General features: G+C 36.7%; 1 protein-coding gene across 1 annotated transcript in view; it reads right to left on the bottom strand.

Moving 5' to 3' along the window:
* Positions 1–19,241, bottom strand: part of LOC139692158 (5-hydroxytryptamine receptor-like) — a 688,417-nt gene that overhangs the window by 103,391 nt on the left and 565,785 nt on the right. The window contains exon 2 of the mRNA XM_071590220.1: positions 17,784–18,027. Within this exon, the coding sequence (XP_071446321.1) occupies positions 17,784–18,027 (244 nt within the window). The remainder of the gene's footprint in view (positions 1–17,783; positions 18,028–19,241) is intronic.

Raw genomic sequence — 19,241 nt, 5'->3', positions numbered from 1 at the left:
TGAGTAATAATTAATTATTACTAGAGTTTAAATGTAGAAGTCAAGTTGGTTAATAAAGTGTTATGTAATCCCGGAGTAACTCGAAGTTCGTGGGCTCAAATCACACCTCAGCGTAGTTGATACTCATACGTTTACTTCTGCTCACACCAAAATTTAGTATATAAGCTAATCCCATCGGTGACGGAATAAAGAGAAAATATAGGCGATAAAATGCTAACGTGAAGTAATCGGAAAACATTTTACGCCCTTTTTGCAGGTAAAATACAATTTGGCGGCCTAGGCAGTCAATCTATCGGTATTAATTTGTTCGTGATAAAATAATCCAGACAAGTTTTACCGGCGGCACCATTCCCTTGACCAACATCGTCCTTCAGGGTAACAGGCCTGAGCGTGAGCTACGCCAAACGAGGTCCTAAGTCTTAAACCACAATTCAGTCGCTCAAATAAATGGGATCGATAATTCCAATGGACAAAGCTCAATTATTCCCTTTTAATTCACGGGATCACACTCATCATTCAAGTGCGTCCCGGGGGTCGGTGGCAATCGTAACCCGCAAACTCAACACGCTGTCCTTCAATCGAAGAATTAGCCCAGAGGGATTTTTTTTCTCCCTCCTCACTTCTTGGTTTTTTTACGAACAGAATAATTTAGCACTTAACCCTCGGACCAACCACAAAGGGAGGGGTTCAAGGAGTTGTTGGAATTGAACCGGAGAACGGCGGGGGTAGACCGGAGGGTAGGGATGGTAGGGGGATGATGGAGGGGGAGAAGGAAGAGGGGACATGAGGGCGGATGAGAAGGACGAGAGGGAAGGAAAAAAGGTAGTCGACGGAGGCAGGAAGGGGGGTGGGAGGGGAAGAGGGCACCAGTGGGTTTCCATTCCCTTCCCCGTCAGGTGAAGGGTTTCGGAGAGCGCACAAAGCAAGGCAAAAGCAGGAGGGGCGATCGAGTGGCCATTAGACGAATCCAATAGACTGGACTCAGCGGCCCGACACCCCAATGCTCTCATCGCTTTTGCCCGGTAAGTCCCCTGTCCATCCCTCACAATGTCATCAACTCTTCTCTCAAACATAAGTGCGTAAGTATAGATACGTGCAGGCATGCTCGACCAAAGCCCACCCTTTTCACTACACCCTCTCTTGTTTCTCTCCTACACGGGGTTGCGGTCAGTGTGCAACTCACCCATCTCACCCCTTTTCCATTAGGCCGGCATTCGTTTGGAGGGTATGGGTTGGGGAGATGGGTGAGGGGTGACGGTCCGAGGGCCCTCGACGATTGCGGCCGAAGTGAAAATCAACATTTCTCAACACTCTTCGAATGAGATAGAGTCCCGGGCATAAAAGGGTGAGAGAATGATGGGGAAGAGAGTGGGAATTTCATCTCCTCCGGGATTTCACGGGGGTAGAAGGGGGGGGGGGACGGCTCTCACTGAGCTTCGTCCTCACTTGGCACTTTGCGTTTTATTATCACTCCATCTCTCTCTCTCTCCAAGTATTTCTCTCTCTAGACGTGACGTGTATCTCTAAATGTGCGTATGTTATGAAGAAATGTGTAATGTGCATGTGTTTGTGCGTATATATATATATATATGTATATATATATATATATATATATATATATATTTATATGTATATATATACACACATATACATATATATGAACATATAAATATATATAGTATTTCCACTCATATGTATATAATATATGTATTATATGTGTGTGTGTGTATATATATATATATATATATATATATATATATATATATATATATATATATATATATTACACTATTCTTCCTCAAGTTTACAGCCCTGATGTACATGAAAGTATGTAGTTCGTATGCGTCTATCTTGCTCTCCATGACACAGATAGTCTTACACTCCAAGAGTGTATGAATGCACTATGCGTTGCGTGCAAGCGTTGGATTGGTGACACTTTGCGTTATTAATGTGTCGCGACGTAATATTAATAAAATAGGGAATTGTAAGTGAACACGAACTAGATGGTAGAAAATGTACCGTAGAGCCAACTAAATTCGACGCTTGCAGTCGGAGAACAAAGGAGGAAAACGTGTGACAATAATTCAAATCTCAGTTCAGATGAATCGTATTTTACTTCATGATTACTTTCATTGACGACTTTAGGGAGTCAGCGTTCATGTATGGATCGTTGTGAAGCGAGGGTTTATGAAAGAAGGAAGCTTATTATATTCTCATACCTAAATCAGCCCTAAATGAAATCAGTCCATTCAGTTCCATTTTGTTATTTCTCTAAAAGTGTTGGGCCGTAATGAGATTTTTCTTCTCTTACCCAACAATGCTCTACGCGGTGAGTTGGCGGACACAGTTTCATTACAAATCGCTTCCTCTTGTTTTTTATTTCAAAACAAGCAGAAAGGTAAGACTAAACTTTGCTTTAAAAGTTCACGGAAGTTTTTCTCCCTTGCTAATGCAAACTTGAGAAGGTGTCAGAAGAGAAAGAGGAGTTGGTCTGTGTACATATTTTATGATTCAGGTTTTACGGTAGACTAATTTACCATATGCAAAACTTTTATAATCTGAAATGAAAAAGAAAGAACTTCAGAAATGAAAGAAAGACTAATCCAGAAAAGAAGCAAGCGTCATGAGAGTCTGGTTTAAAGCCAACCTCTAATGACGCTGTTTAATGCGGTAACGTGGAAGTGTTCCAACCGTCGGGTATGATAAGCACCACGAACGAAAAATATGACTTAATTTTGGTTCAGCTTAGATTTGCTGTTTGGCAGATTTTCCCATTAATAACACATCCATGCGGAAAATTTTTACGAAGCTTTATGACACAGTGATATACTTCAAAGTCTCTAAGGTTTGAAATTAAAAATATTAATTATTTATTGCCATTGATATTCATCCATAAACTTATCCTCAACTGACTTGAGATACTTCAATGGCAGGAACCTTCTTACTATTTGAAATAGTCACCACAGTCTTTTTGGAGTCCATCGTTTCTAATTATACTTTTCTTTCACAAAAAGTTGTTGAGGTATGAAAATTACGGCCTTTTCCCTCGTAATTTTAAAAATTCCAACAAAACACACAGTTTTAAAACCTTCTCCAAAAATACTTTATTTTCCTGAATCAATACCAAAACTTTCTCCTAACTGCCAGAAATTAACCATTCAAACAGTTTTCTTTGAATGTAGAACTCGTAACACCATATTTTTCTAAACACGTACCTTTAAAACATCAGCACTCGTTAGTTTGAATGAAAAAATAATCAAAGACTTATAGATAATTTTGGAGCTAGAAAATTTGTTCTAGCGGCAATATTTGCACTGATTCCATTTTGTCTTCATTCCTCAATTGTAATATTCCCAACCGCTAGTAAAAAAAATACTTCAAATTCATTTATAACACTAAAAACTCAGTCGTCAAAAGCCATCATCCGTTTTCTCTGATCAATTTGAGAGGACTATCTCGACCTATCCGTAACCACAACCCCGTAACCAACTTAATCTACATACTATACGGCCATTCATAGATTATCCCTGGCTAAACACTCGCTTTTCTTCCACCTCTCCTCTTTTCTCAATACCCTTTCTGACTCCAGTGACTTTTTTCCTTATCCTGGAGCACCTTTACTTTTAATATCCCTTGTCCTATCTCATCTTAAACTAAAATAATAAGAGGATTACAATAAATAACTTTAATCTTCCATTTCACAGATTAATACTTTTTTACCATTTTTAGATCATATTTAGTATCATACGTCTCTTATTTTATGTTTTGTTATATGTTTATAATTATTTTTAATGTTTGTTATTAGTAGTAATAAAGTTTATTAGTTGAATCATTTGAGAATCTATTCCGGTAGTTAATCTAATTTCTGTTAAGTATAAAGAGAATATTTGTTATGTACGATGAAGTTACACCTATATAAATTTTCTTGATTGATTATAAGTATGAAATTAATATTTTAAATTATCTACTCGGGCATCGATACATTTTATTTGAAAAAATCTTTCTAATATATTTGAGAACTAAATGGAGCCACCATACCATACCATTTTTTTCAACATTTGGATCTCAGAAACAATTAAGTCTTCAAAATATATCTTCTGGGACTAAAACCTCGGTATCCCAAAAAAGAATTCATCCGAAATATTATTTCACCCTTAATTTTTGCTTGGAAAAGTTATTACAATTTCTCTCCCTTAATAAAAGTCGATGACCCTCATAATATAAAAGCCACTCAACTTCTCAAAATCGGATGGCTAATATCAGAACCCAACTCCATTGCAAGTCCAAGGTTGCCGAACATCCGATAAGCCTTTCGCTTGCGCTGTCCATGTACATAATTCACTGAGCATGTACTCAAGTTTAAATGGGCTACTTCGACTCACTCGCCAATTAAGATGGATGCTACACTTTACATCGCCGGGGAACACCCCTTCTTGTAATCCCCGGCGATTCTCAAAGGACCCAAAATTAATAGGCGCCTAGATCCTTGGGAGTGTTCCCTTCCGGAAAATCGCAAATTGGCAAATATTCTTTCGGGGAACCACTCAAGTCTACAATATTAACGAGGCCTATGGTTTATTTACTTCCTCCACGTCGAAAAAGTTTCAAGTCGATAGCCAATCAAGCGGAGCAGATGCCCTTTGTGCGTGGTTGCGCCTGTGTGCGTGTGTTTTCTTTACAGCGACGGCCAGACTTTCAAACGCGCGTTTCTGAGCAGGCATTTGAGAGGGGAGTAGGCAGGATAGTGGGGAACCCCTTTGAGGAGGCGCCTCACGCTCACAACCGGTTCTTTCTGCCGAGCGCTGCTCACACACAAAAACGCGAGAGATAGATAGAGAGAGAGAGGGAACTTAAAACAGGCTGCATAATTTACGACCACCGAAACGAAACTCTCCGATAAGCCTCAAATCCCCTTCCCTTAACCCCGCAACCCCTCCCTCGAGTGTGTACCATCTCCCCCATGCCCTGCCTCCTTCGGTATCTCCACCTCCCTCTCGCTTCCACCCACCCCCTGCGTGCCGCCTCAGGCCTCGACGAATGCCGCCGCGACATGGAGAAGGGCGTCCGTCCCCTACTGTCTCTTCCCATCCCGCGCCTTGTTCATTTTATGCTTGCTCTTCAAAAAAAATATACTTATGTAACATTCATGATCATATAGAATTCTTTAATGGCTTAAAAATTTCATTTCTCTTCTGTTACGTGTTTTTCCCGGAGATCACGAGCGATGGCAGAAACAGGATACTCTTAGCAGAATAGGAATGGCGAAGAAAGTATTCTACCAAAAAAAGAAATATTCACTAACGAATAATACTACTAGCATAGGCAAAAGGAAGCAATTCATAAAAGTTTATACTTGGAGTCTAATTTTTTTTTAATATAGAACGTGAACTTAAGGAACAGCCGAGAAAAAAAATAGATTGGGTGCGTTGAAAATGTGGTGCTGAACGCTGAAAAATGCTCAATCATGAAAAAAACGGATTTGAATAGAGACAAAGAAAGACATATTTTGAACATCGGGTGAAGAGCGTTAGTAGTCTATAGAGGAAGCTACAAGAAGAAGGGGATGGATTTGGCATATACTGAGAAAGGGAAATTTCTTGAAGGTAATACAGAGGATCAATTTTAAAGGAAGTCCAAGTATGAGCAAGAGAAACGCAATGGAAAATTTTGGTGCAAGGAGCTATGATAACTTAAAGAAAGCGGCGGGAAACAGACTATTTTTAGGAGCTGCTACAAGCTAATCCTCAGATTGATGACTCGTAATGATTATAATCATTAGAATGTCAGTTTATCAAATTACTTTTCCACACCCTGATCTATCTAGCTTTGCTGTTAGTTTTATACATTATATGTAAACATTATTTTTAAGCAACTAAAATTTCTAATGAGTTCGGAAATTGCCAATTTTTAATAAACCATGATATTAATATCCCCCATATCACGCCTGAAATGTCTCTTTTTATTCTTATGTGTTCCTTCAATTACTTAAGTACCAGTACCACTTAAATTTGAAAACCAAATTTCAGCTGTTAAGAGAAAGGATAGTTTTTTTTTATTATTTGGCATACAATAATCACAAGATATTTAGCAATATCTTAGGTCTAAGTATCAGAGGATACGATAAATGTATAGCAACGAGAGAGGGTAGGTACTTGAATATATAATTGAGAAATATTATTTCTCCCTCCCTCTCCTTGCACCTTTCCTCTCATTCTCCCTCCACCGGATTGGCCTCAACCCAACCGCGTCCGCCAATGATTGCAAAACGGCTAAACCTACTCACGTACACATTTCGCTGAATAATGGGGGGAAGTCACTCTCTTCGGTCTCCAATGAGAGAGGGTGCGGGAGTCATTCCCGATAAATGTGGAGTGGGGTTAAGCGTCGTCGGGGAGGATTGGAGCAGTGGGAACATGAAGCTGAAACCACGCCGCTGAACATTCAAACTAATGAAAACTCTTGGGCAGCTGCGGAGGACACATGACGCGCCTGGAAAACCTCATTCGTCTTTGGCACCTACCGAGACATGGCAAATTAATGAATGAAGTTTAACAAGTCCGTTGTTTGTATCGAGAGTAGATGCATCAAGATTAGTGTCTAGTTTATATCTGACTTAATCGGTCCCTAGCGGAGTTTTGGAGGCATATTTGTTTGAAAAACATATTATTCTCCCCTGCCAAAAAGAAAATGTTTCAACCTTATCACTAGTCGCAGTAACAATGGCGACATTATGTTCAAACTCTGTAGCTAAAAATTTTAAAACATTTCTTTTCAGAATGAGAGAATGGAAGAATAGGAATTCTAGGCAAACAAGAAAGAATTCTCAGCGCGTTACGGCTTTTAAAGTTTCCAGGGGCAAATGGGGCCAGATGTATACGAGCAGGTGGAAGAGGCGCGCCCTCCTGGCTTCAGGCTAACATAACAGAGTTCACCGAACAATTCCGAACGCTTCCCCAGTGCTCAAGCTCACAAACCCCTCGGCGTCGAGTTTAGCGAGAAGTCCCGCCTCGCCGCAGTCCTTTCACGCGCCATTCCGGGACATATTCGCGCGCGAACTGTGTTACGCGGTTCGGGAAAGAGTCATGGAAGGAGGGGATATGCACATCGGGTGGAGATAGTTCTCTCGTGACAAATGTCGGGGGCGTCTGCAAATATATAAGTTTCGGGAACGCGAACTGCTCGAACGAACGAACCCCTGGGGGAGGGTAGAGAGAAGGGTGAGAGAGAGAGAGAGAGAGAGAGAGAGAGAGAGAGAGAGAGAGAGAGAGAGAGAGAGAGAGAGAGAGAGGGGGGGGAATTTGAGAGTGAGAGCATGGCTGTGGAGGGTGGGAAAGGGTTAAAAGCCCTGGAACCTTAGGCAAGATGGGGGTGAGGTGGGCGGGCGAACGAAGGGGGGAAAGAGGTATAGAGTTAGAGAGACGGAGAGAGAGTAGGGGATTGTGGGAAGAGCAGGAAGGATAGGATGGGAAGGAATAGAGAGCCGTCCCGGTAGTGGGAAACTACTTTTCGGTGAGATGCTTCATTGGCTGCGTGACGCCCCGCTTCATTGAGCAGCTTCCCTGTCAGAAAGGCACGCCAAGTGGAGCATTGGCCGCATGCGCCAATGCCCGCGTTTCCCTTTCTCTCTCCCTCCCGCCAAAATTCCTCTTCCTTAGAGGAGAGAAAAACCACACGGATTCGCACTCGAGTCAAATGCGCCACCGCCTAAAGCCACGCAATAAAAGGGGTCTGGAAATAAATAGGGAGTCTTTACGAGAGGTGGTAGGAGGGAAAAAAGGATAAATGACCGGGAGGATGGGGAGAAATAAGGAGGCTTGGTTATTTCACAATTCGAGGGAGGAAGACCTGTGTGAATCGTCATAAATCATAAAAAGAGTTAGAGATAGCGACATACGTTGTCACTCTGTTAGTTGAATAATGGTCCAAAACAAAACAGCGAAGGGAATGCGAAGCTTATTAGTCTAACCGAGAAACATTTCTCTATTGTACCACTCTGAATGTTACTGCGTATAATACAATTCCAGGTCAAGTATGTGTGGTACAAGTTTCAAAAAGTAATAGTTTATATCAAGTAAAAATGTAGGTTTAAAATTTAGGGTAATACATTTGGGCGAAAAGATTTTCGACTTATTTCCCCAGTATTTTCCCATTTATCTAGTATATCTTGTAGAAGAATCCAAAAATTCAAAGATAGCAAAAGTATATCCTTTAATAAAACTGCGTCTAATTTTTCAAACATACTTTAACAGGTTAAAATATCCCTTACACGATTATTTTTATGCATGTGTCATAAAGGGCATTCCCATAATATAGTAAAATCTCATCATATTTTAAATAATATGACACAATTGAAAGTAACGTAGTATGGTAGTAGAAATTTCAAGCTAGATTATGTACTATACATTGTACATAATTTAGCAACACAATATAAGAATACTTGCTTAGGGTCATTACTTCATTTTAATATTAATGGTTTTAGTTTGCTTGCGCACAATTATCCCTAAAATAAAGAATTTAAAGAGCAACTGTTTAAGGTCTTTTAAAGTGCGGTTATTTTTTAAATAGTCGTCATTACTTACAGTTTTTGAAAATCCTTTCCAGACAGCATGCAGTTAAACTTATCTTGCCCCGTAAATTACTACCTCCTCCCGTATTCATTTTTAAGCAATAGTATTTACCCTTGCATGTAATTACGAACCAAAAGAGATTACGCCATGTAGAAGCCTCATCTGGAGTACAGGCAAAGGGACAGTGACAAATTACGAACATTATCAAATAAATTACGGCAAAATCTTTGCACTTTCCAAGAACACAAAAGGAAGAAAAATGATGAACGGCACTCATACAGTGCACCTGGTACCTAAGACTTATCCTAGGATGTAACCTATGAGTGATATAGACGATTCTATTTAAAACTTCCGCGTTCAGAGGTGAAGAAGAGAAGTCTTATTGATAGGCACGACACTTGAATACTATTGCTGAGAAGCCAAATGAAAATTTTAAAATGTAAAATATGATTTCTCTTTCTTTGTACAATTGTTTCCTTTTTTCGGTTCTCCTCTCTATTACTGGAATGAGAAATTTAAGAAAGATGGCTTTTGGAAACAAAATATGCAATATTTTTAACAGACTGGAAGAGAATTCCACCTTTCTTTTATAATCAAATTTAGAACCCTTACTACACTGCTGTTATTACATCTCTCTACCATGATGATGGGTATAAAATTATATGCCAGAAGAAGCTCGCATAAAATACTATTGCTGGTCTTTTTTCGGACATAAGTGTATGAGTAAATTCACTCGGATGATAAATAATGTATTTTTATGCTCTTGAACAATATTGGACTAAAATATACACAAAATAATTTCCTATTAATTACAATAATATATTTAAAATTATATATAATGTCTGAGCATACGATTAATGCCCTAACCAACTAACGTAAAGATCGTGGTTTTGAATCTCGCCTAGGAAATGAATTTTTTCCATCGCATTACCAACCCAGAAAATCCTTTTACTGAATTCATCTACACTCAAATTAGAAAATTTTTCTCCGGCAGAAGGAAACTAGCCTCTCATTCCACGTGCACTTGCATGGATTACTTACTCGGACTAAAACCTCAAAGAGAGGAATCAACCGAGTGTTCATGAGAGACCGGGAGGACCCCTTGACGCATTTGTGTTGTCGTATACCATGGGATCTTTTCAAGGTAAGGCAGGAGCCATTACCTAAGAGGCAAGAGCTTTCTGGATCGTTTATCAGAAGGGGGTAGGCATTGACACGCTGCTGCGGATCTTTCGAGTTCCGCGGAGACGCTGTGCTAATGAAAAGTCGGAAAATTGCTCCTTCAAGGCAACCAAGCCGCCGAAACTTTGGGGACTCCCTTTCGATTCTCTTAGAGAGGAACAAAAGTCTTTCACGACGAAACCGGGCTCCCTCATTCTTTCTTGTCGGTGAGAGAGAGGGAGGGAGAGAGTGAGAGAGAGTGAGAGAGAGGGAGAGAGCGAGAGAGAGGGAGAGAAGTAGAAAGGATGGAGGAGAAGCGAGACGACTTCGTCAGCTGCGTCTTTCCTGCGAAAGGCATCTTGTTCTCCACACCCAAATGAAATGTATTCACCACTTGTCAGATTGGGGTGGAAAAGCCGTGGAGTTCTTGGCACGTGAAGTGCACTCCACGTCGCCGCATTAATCCTGTACCGAACTAGCGGAAAAAAAATTACGCTGGTTTGTGGGGTCTGTAAAACCCCACTTGAAAGATAACGATACTTCTAAATAGTTTTCAAATAGTTTTATGAACATATGTTGTAAATAAGATGTTATTTCTTATTTCGGAAATAAGATTCAGGTAAAGGTTTTATATTCTTCTGAAATATACAAAACACGAGGAATAAACGCATGAAAAATTTAGTAAAATTGAAAATACATCGAAACAGAACGATAAGCTACTGATTTATCTACATAAACATCGAAGTTTACCCAAATTTTAAGCATGAAACCATTCCGTGTTCAATTTTTTACATAATTGCTAAGAGGTTTGAAGGTACTTCGAAAGTACTTTGAAGGTACTCCGATATTAGCTCACTTGGCGCCAAACTGAAACTTATTCTGGGCATTTTTGAGGTTGTGGAGAATTTTTTTTCCAACGGTCAAGTGCCATTTCTGTGGCTGTATTAAAATTCTTAGGAAGACAGCGCATTGCCAAGAAAAAATATATTTGCTCCTATTCAGACATAAGTTGATGGATTGACTTTTTCAGTACATACCTAAAGCGCTAACTCCGTGAAAAATGTTTCATCGCTTTCCAAATTTAGTAGTGTTATGTCGCGATATTTGCTTTTGAGAAATTTAAGAAGTTACCACGTTCTTCCATCTCTTTATCGTCGAACCATGACCGAACTTTTTCTCAAAAACCATATGGATTAATACATCCCACGGCGAGGTATGGGAAAATGATATGGCTAAAATTGAATTCTTCTACCTTACATCACACATTTATAATTTCAGTCATCGAAATCTTTTTGTGGCGAGAAAAGGAATATTAAATATTAACCAGTCACTGTCAACTTTTATTCCCGGAATATTAACATCCAATTTTTTAAGCGAAAACTTAACACTCCTATTCTCCATGACCTAATTATGAGTTCAAACATCACTTTTATTTTAACTGAGCAATTTAGCATCTCTAATTATGTGATGCATACTACAGTGAACACCAAAAGCTATTTCCTATTGAAAACCCTCGCAAAAAAGGACTTCACCGCATGTAATATAGGTAAGCGTCATATGAATTAATTTGCTGATGCTTCAGTCATGTCATTATGACGCAATAATACAACAAGTTCAATCATTTTTAATTTACCCAATTAATGAGCCATAACCTTTATTTCCACATGAGTGTAATGAAGGTTGAATGTTTAATAGTGCAGTTTGGGATAAATTTAATGATGTTGAGTCAATATTTAATCCTATCATTAAAACTATGAGAAGAGAAGTATTTTTCACAAATTTAAGGGTACGTATTTTAAATTAACGATTTAGGAGAATGTACTTATATTCATTATGAGGATCAACCCTTTAAAAATAAAAAAAATGAGTACATAATGGTAACGGAAAATTAACTTGTCCTGAAAATGTCAAAGATAGACTAAATTTTTGACATATAGAAGTTAATTTTTTTCGTAAATATTAGAAAACTATGCGAGAATATTCTAGAGAATGGAGAATTCTAGAGAGGGAGATTTTTTACAAATTGATATCAATAAATCATGGCTAATACAATAGCATTCGTCCGTAGCATAAATACATCCAAGTCAGTATTTAAGATGTAAAGTGGATCATCAGTTATTTAACATCTTCTGTGTTGTTTACATTATACCTGTAGACAGAGAGATAATTTAAAGTATTAATATAGGAGTTAAAATACTTTCAGAGAAGCTGAAATAACATAATGAGTTTAAATTAGTTTATTTTTGTCCACTCTCAATCCAGCCCTTGAAATTCCTCCGGATTTAAAAGGAGCTCTGATTCCTCACGAGTAATGAGTAAAGAAATGTTTCTTTTTTAACCGGGGGTGAAAAAACAGCCTCTCTCTGAATATCGATTTGCAGCGACGAGGACTTGCCATGGAAACTCCTTGGTTCTTCAGAAATTTTGCCTTTGCTGAAAAACAACTTTGATGATTTCTTGATAATTTAATGATTTCTTCGTAGTTTATAATTGAACTCTTTAGGCGAAAATTTCTTTTTGTGAAATGGATGGAGGAGAAACAATTACAAGGACAGCACCTTCAATTTAAGTTTACGAACGGATTCCGTTTCAAAATGCTAACAGTGAAACTGTATTTGCCATTTGATTTCATGCACATACCATCATCAATTCTATTTGTCCGTCATCCAGGAAATTATTTAAGCAATATTTTCTTTGCCAATGAAAGAACTTATTTTGGAAAGCTTTCAACAAGGTCGAAAATTTAAAAAATATCCTAGGGATATAAGGTAAAGTATTTCTCGAAAAAAAAAAATATTTACCATTTGGAGTTTGGTCACGAAGAAAGTTTTTCTCTTTGTAACTATATGAACTATGTGACTAGTATTTCCATCGTTGTGCTCGTATCACTTGTGCTCGTTGAAAAAATCATTACTTATCCTTAATATATCTAGGGTAATGAATAAAATATTATAAGTTGTGACTTGTTAGTCGCCATATTGCCGATATAAACTTTTATAAATCACAGATATCTTCCAGCTTATATGAAATATCTAAAGGCCCTCTGACAGCAGTGAGATAGAGCAAGAAAGGATTATCATGAAATATGAAAAATAACACGAAGGGCATTAGAATAATCAAACGCTGAACGATGAAGAATGTTGTCTCCCAATAAAAAACAATTTTGCAAATGCTTTTTCGTACAAAATATTAGACACACCCTTCAAGTATTTTGTTTTCATAGAAGTACCTCGGTGAAATCAAAACATGACCCATTTCTTTATATCATTTTTACACTATGGTAGACAGTCTCACACTTACCCGTAAAAATATAGCATACCCTAAGGTATAAATTATATAAAATCGATAATTAACCATTTCTCAATCTTCCCATTAACGGAGGCACGTTTCATGTTTAACTTTGGTTCAAAATGGAAATAAATACGAACTATCTTGCTTCAAAAAAGTTTAAATCATCCATTTTTTGCTGTGGATTATGTTATGTGGATAATTTAAGCAGCAGAATTGACACAAGATGTGCAGTTAGAGGAGTATACATGGAAGGAAGTCAGAAAGAGCGAGAAGAGAAAAGAAATTAGGCGCGAACAATCATACGAAGTAAAGTAGAAATAGCGAACGTAGTTTATTGAAAGTGGAAGGATATTTAAACATTTCATTGGATTGGACCCAGATGAGAGTGAAGAGGATATATGTAAGATTCTTTACTGCGTTTAGGAGCTTGAAATTATCAGAAACGGAATAGCAATTAATTGTAAGAGTATTGGTTTTTTCATCAGCTAAAATTACTCTACGCATTAACTCGGAGAAATTGTGGTTTTTTTAAATATTATAACGAAAACTATTGGCTTAAAGAAAATAGTTTCATCATCTGCACCATCTCATTTGCTATTTTTCGTATAAGGAGAACAGCTCATTTCCCTAGATGTGTCCAAAATCTATCTACTGCCCCAAGTCAGGAAATGCAATTAGGTATAATTTTAGTGCAACAATAAAATTAACTGAATTTGTGATTGATATCCCTGAGTTTTGTCAGTAATAGATGTTCCTAAAAATTCAGGGGATTAAGAAGAATTAAACATCGATTTTGCGTTTTTAGAAATTTTCATCCCTCACTAGTACAATAAAACACCCATCAATATGAAAAAATAGCTTATGTAGACATGTATAAAGGATTACGTTAAGAAAAGCAAATAAATTTATAATACTTGTATTTTTCAGTTTCCAATTGTCATTAATTTAATATTTAATTCTTCAAAAGCAGTAAGTCATTGAGCCATTCACCAATTCGAGTCATGAACTAGATGCATGACGTTTAAGTGCCATTACGTGATTGCTATTTTCTTGTGATGTATAATATAAACATATTTACATATTCCATATGCATGAGGCTTTTGAGAAGGAACATCATCCATTTTTTCGCCTTTTATGAGGAGATAATCTTATTAGGATATATGCAAAGGAGAAGGGGAATTTTTGCATAGGGATTTCGTGAAATCTACTTTTTTTATAACCTACATCGCCATTAACGTAAGATTTTCCATTAAATCTGCGCAAAAAATGCTAACCAAGCATTAACTCCCACAAAAATGAAGCTTATTATTTGGATCTAGCTTTCAGCTTAAATGATTCATTCACTCATTGAAAATACTTCGTCACTTGAGTACCAATATGTCCATAAGAGCACTCAAGATAGAAATTATTCTGTATCAATAATCTTATTTGGAAAATAGGACACCGATAACGATGAAAAATTTATTCGTCCCAAAGCCCAAGAAGAAGAATTAGCCTAGCTAGAAAATAATTAGTTTTCACCACGCCTAAACTAAAATAGAGTACATGGCGATTATTGACTAAAGCATAAAAATGAAAGAATTTAAGGAAGAGCAAGTTGGCATTGGCATTAGGAGAGTGAAAGACACAAATGAAGGCATTAAATGCATGAGAATTTACAAATTGAAAAGAAAAAGTAAAAGAGACTAGTCAGCCTTCATTACCGTCATTAAATTGCAGAAGCGAAAACGATGGCTAATAGAAATTTGAATATTGTTCTGAAAAGACGTCATTGGTACAATTTGCTGGCCAAATAAAGAAAATTTTACCGCAGCAACTACATTAAGGAATTGACATGAATTAGTCGAAAATATTATTTTTGGCAGATATTTTTTTCCTTGACAGCGGGCTCACCAACGAAAGAAGAAATGAGAAAGAATGAAATGAATATACCAAGAATTGAGTGGTGCCACCGGACTTTAATCTAGTGACAACTAGAAGCACCAGTTAGAAAGTAGGAAACTACTTCATTCAAACATGGAATCCAAGAAGAATAGAGGAAAAAGGAAATTATACTACAACCAGATAATGGGACATGTCAATTAAAGACGTCATGAAATTGACAGGTTGACTGATAGGAAGACGTTAGCGGAGATACGCATGATTCACATATTCGGAGGGTTTACTTCATAAATGCAATTAATATTATCAAAGACTTCGAGCATAATTCGTGTAAACAACTACGGAAGCCCGTAATTAAAGCTTAAGAATCGAATATAATCTCATTTATTAGAGATAGAGAGATGTCACATCATATCCTTCAAGCCACCACTAGGGTGCGTAGCGGAGGGATGAGGCATCACCAGGCTTAGACAACAAAATTATTTTTTTTTCTAAATATTTATTTTTCTAAATATTTATTTTTCTAAATATTTAAACAATGTTGTGCAAAATAATTGTTGTAGATCTAGATAACCGCAGGTTCGTACATAAAGGTATTCAAGCGAGATTTTAAATTTTAAGCAGACAAGAGAAAAAGCTAACAACAAGAAGGAAAATAACTAATCTTACATTCAATAATGACAACCTACTAAGCTGATTAGAATGTAAAAGACAAATAATTTTTTCGCCCATAACGCGATTTATTAAATTTATTATAACGCCTTATCTTTCGTGGGAAAATCACATCTTAAATCTATCTATTCAACAATTGATTTCTTCATTCGTATTGTCTTACCGCGATAAAATAAGGCTAATAAAACGGAGCTAAAATATTACAAAATTTATTGAATTATACATCTATGAATTATTCACACTCCATTTCATTTACATTACTTGTCATCAAGCCTATAACTAAATCGAACGTGATTTGGATCACATATTTGCTTTGGAAAAGATTTAATAATCCAGCTACAGTAAACAAAAGACAAATTTATCAGATTTATGTCAACAACCAAAATGACGAAACAAAGCAACCGTATTGCTTTGTTTCTTCATCCGGACGTATTTGCATTCAATGTTCTCTCTCCAAGCGAAAATGGAACGATTTTTGTGTACGTGCACGTTTACCAAACTCGAGCTAACAGATTCTAGATAATGCTTCAGTGGGCGCAAAACCAGCATGACTAACAAAAGGAATCAAGTTTTTACATATTTAACTCGACTATAATGTGGTGTATTTCCCGCCCGTGTAAAGAAAAGGCTTAGGTACAGTAAATGCATTTGGCAATCTCGCATGCACAATGAATGGAAAGAAGACCGCCATTTCATTTTCCGCCGCCAATCAAAGAATCATTGAAATGAATATCAGAACATGGAGAAAAGCATCCTAATGAAGCTTGTTAAGCTAGTGAAAAAATTATTCTCGAGCATTAAGAGCTCCCTGGGAAAATGCAATAAGTAATTCGTGAACGCGTAGTATGAGTGCGATTTCAGTTCTCGTGTGGCAATTTGGCAGCGTTGTGTTCATTTTAAGCTGCTAACACTTTTAGTCAGCTTGGTGCATTATTCATGACTAGGGCTACCTGGTTTTTTTCTGAATAAAGGAATTAAGACTTAATGGAAATATTAGATATGAGTAGAAAAACTTTCCGGAAAGAGCCTTCCACATTATGCCTACGAGGTTACTCACGCATATAAGAGCAAAAATACGTTCATTTATGTTTTTCATTACTCAGAGAGATTCAAAGAATGATCAAAATTATACCCAGCTGGCAGAAGATGCTCTTAAAAAGAGGACATGTCTGGGAAAAACCCGACGACTGGAAACCCTACTCTTGACTGAAATGAAACTAATTAGCAAAAATAATGCTTCGTCCTTGAAGATAATCATGGATGGATGCTCATTTAATTCTACTGTTGTCAATTTTTTATTCTACGAGTTTTAATTGACATAGAAAAATATATCAGAATATATCTTGCAAGTTTGAATCCTCGGATTTTATCTCTCCTCGACAATCGCTCTCCACAAAATTTCTTTTAGCAGCGCGAAACCTGCTGAACGTTAGAGATACGCCGTCGAGCACATGTTGAACGATTCTTGGAAAATGCCTTGGCTACATCAGGGTATCAAACTCCTTTCCTTGCTTCTTGGATTTTAATCCACTAGAATAAATCACCTCAGCTAAAATGAAATATGCACGCTATATCAACTAGGTCCTCATTGATTTTCTCAAAGAAGGTTAGCAGACGTTCGATAAAGCTAATGGAAAAGATTTTGAAAATAAATAAGTTGGACAAATTACTTCTAGAATTTAATAAATAAAATGCCTGTTAACTCCTGAATACATAACGACGCGGCATTTTTATTTGTTTAATTTATTTCCAACAACCAGAAATATTTTGAAAGCAAAATTCCTTTACAGTAAACTGCATTGCTAAGATAAATGTGCTACTTTTAATCAATTAAAAAATTTCCATTCGCATGAATTTGATTAAAATCTTAGGCTCACCTTTCTCTCACACATTCACTAAAGGATACCAGCAAATAGTGAAGCATGTTTATCGCATTTGTAATTTTGTTTTTTGCCATTAGGGGAAACATTAGAAATTTTCATTTAATCACTGAAATTCAAAATGACTCATTCAATACGTTTATATTTAATTCAATTGAAATTTGAAACTTCTGTCAAGAACAAAAAATTCAATGACTGATATTGAGTGTAGCATTACCGTTTTTTCAAAATTTATTTGAGTAACTAATTAATTAAAATAACTGTAACAGTGGTGAAAGATATAAAAATGAAAATATTAAAAAAGGCAAAAAAGCCCCAAAAGCGTGTTTACCTGTCCACAGCAATGGCAACGAGGTGTAAAATGGATGCGGTGCAGCAGAGGACGTCGCTGGACGTCCACATGTCGCACAGCTCAGGTCCCAGGGTCCACTGTTTGCTGACCTCATACACGGCTCCAAGGGGCATGACCAAGCAAGCGACCAAGAGGTCAGCTACTGCCAGAGACAGGATAAGGTAATTGGCCACGTTCTGAAGGTTGCGCTCTAATAATATGGCTGCTATCACGAACACGTTCCCTGCGAAGAAATAAAAAATTGTTTGACTTGCAGGTACTATTTCAACGAGGAGCACTTTTGTACGCGTGTATTGTAAATTAAAAATCAATAAAATCAAACGATTGATATCACTCTACAAATAGCGTAATGTGATTGAGTAACTAACAAATTTTTATCCTAGATTATGATCAAATAAAAGAAATATGATATGCTGTTTTTAGATTATAGTAATTATACATGATAAAGGATCCCTCGGCGCGATAAAAAATATCATAATTCCGTTTATTATTCCAAACTCTACACTATAAGTAATAAATCATCTATTTTAATATGAAATTCATTTTAAATTTCCATAATCATCCGTTCATATATCTCATCTCTTTTAACCTAACTAAGTTTAATGGGAATGATGACTTGACGAATTCAATTATTAATGCATACTAGAAGCTAAAATTTTTATTGAAAAATAATGGGTAACTTCATTAATTTGCTTAGCATTTCTAGAGCAAAATTACGTTAAGGTTGTATCTAAGCAGCCGAATTTGTGGAGAAATATTTTTCATATGTTTTGAATTTTTCATCGATGGTGACGATAAAGTCTTCTTTTTCGATTAAGGTCATTTCTACGAGCAATTGATTATTTTTATAATTTCTGCTAAAATATATCTTCAAAGGGCATTATTATTTTATTAAAGTGTTCTGTTATTCATTTATAAAATTATCAGGCGAGTGTAATTATGTAATATTATGGTTTGAAAACGTTTCATGAAGCATCTCACTATTCATATTCATAACTTTGACATTCTCCTTGACCGAGTTTCAAAGCAGCTTCGTATGTCTCAAGTGAGCAAAGATTGATCAAGAGAAGCTCATTTGTATGCACTAATTAAACAAACATTTAAGTACTGGAAACCCAAATCCTCGGTTCTTTTAATGAGCAAGGTTGGCGATATAAATAATTCAATGCACATGCTATACATGAGTGTTTGGCTATACTGACACCTTGAACTGACGTTAAATTTGAAAATGTATCTGGATAATCATTAGCAATGCCAAAGTTTCAAATTGACCTTCATCAATAGCACAAAGCTTGTTCTATGTCTAATTAAGGTATAATTGCCTTAAAACTACTATGCATCAATATTTACAATGACTTCATTCAAAGCTGCGTCAAATCGTAAAGTATTAGGGTGTTAAAGCTTTAAATGTCCATAAAATAGTAGATTTTATATGCT

The sequence above is a fragment of the Hetaerina americana genome, unplaced genomic scaffold (genome assembly GCF_022747635.1).
Source record: "Hetaerina americana unplaced genomic scaffold, ioHetAmer1.1.p SCAF_4, whole genome shotgun sequence".
Classification (NCBI taxonomy): domain Eukaryota; kingdom Metazoa; phylum Arthropoda; class Insecta; order Odonata; family Calopterygidae; genus Hetaerina; species Hetaerina americana.
This window is presented reverse-complemented; position numbering and strand designations above follow the sequence as displayed.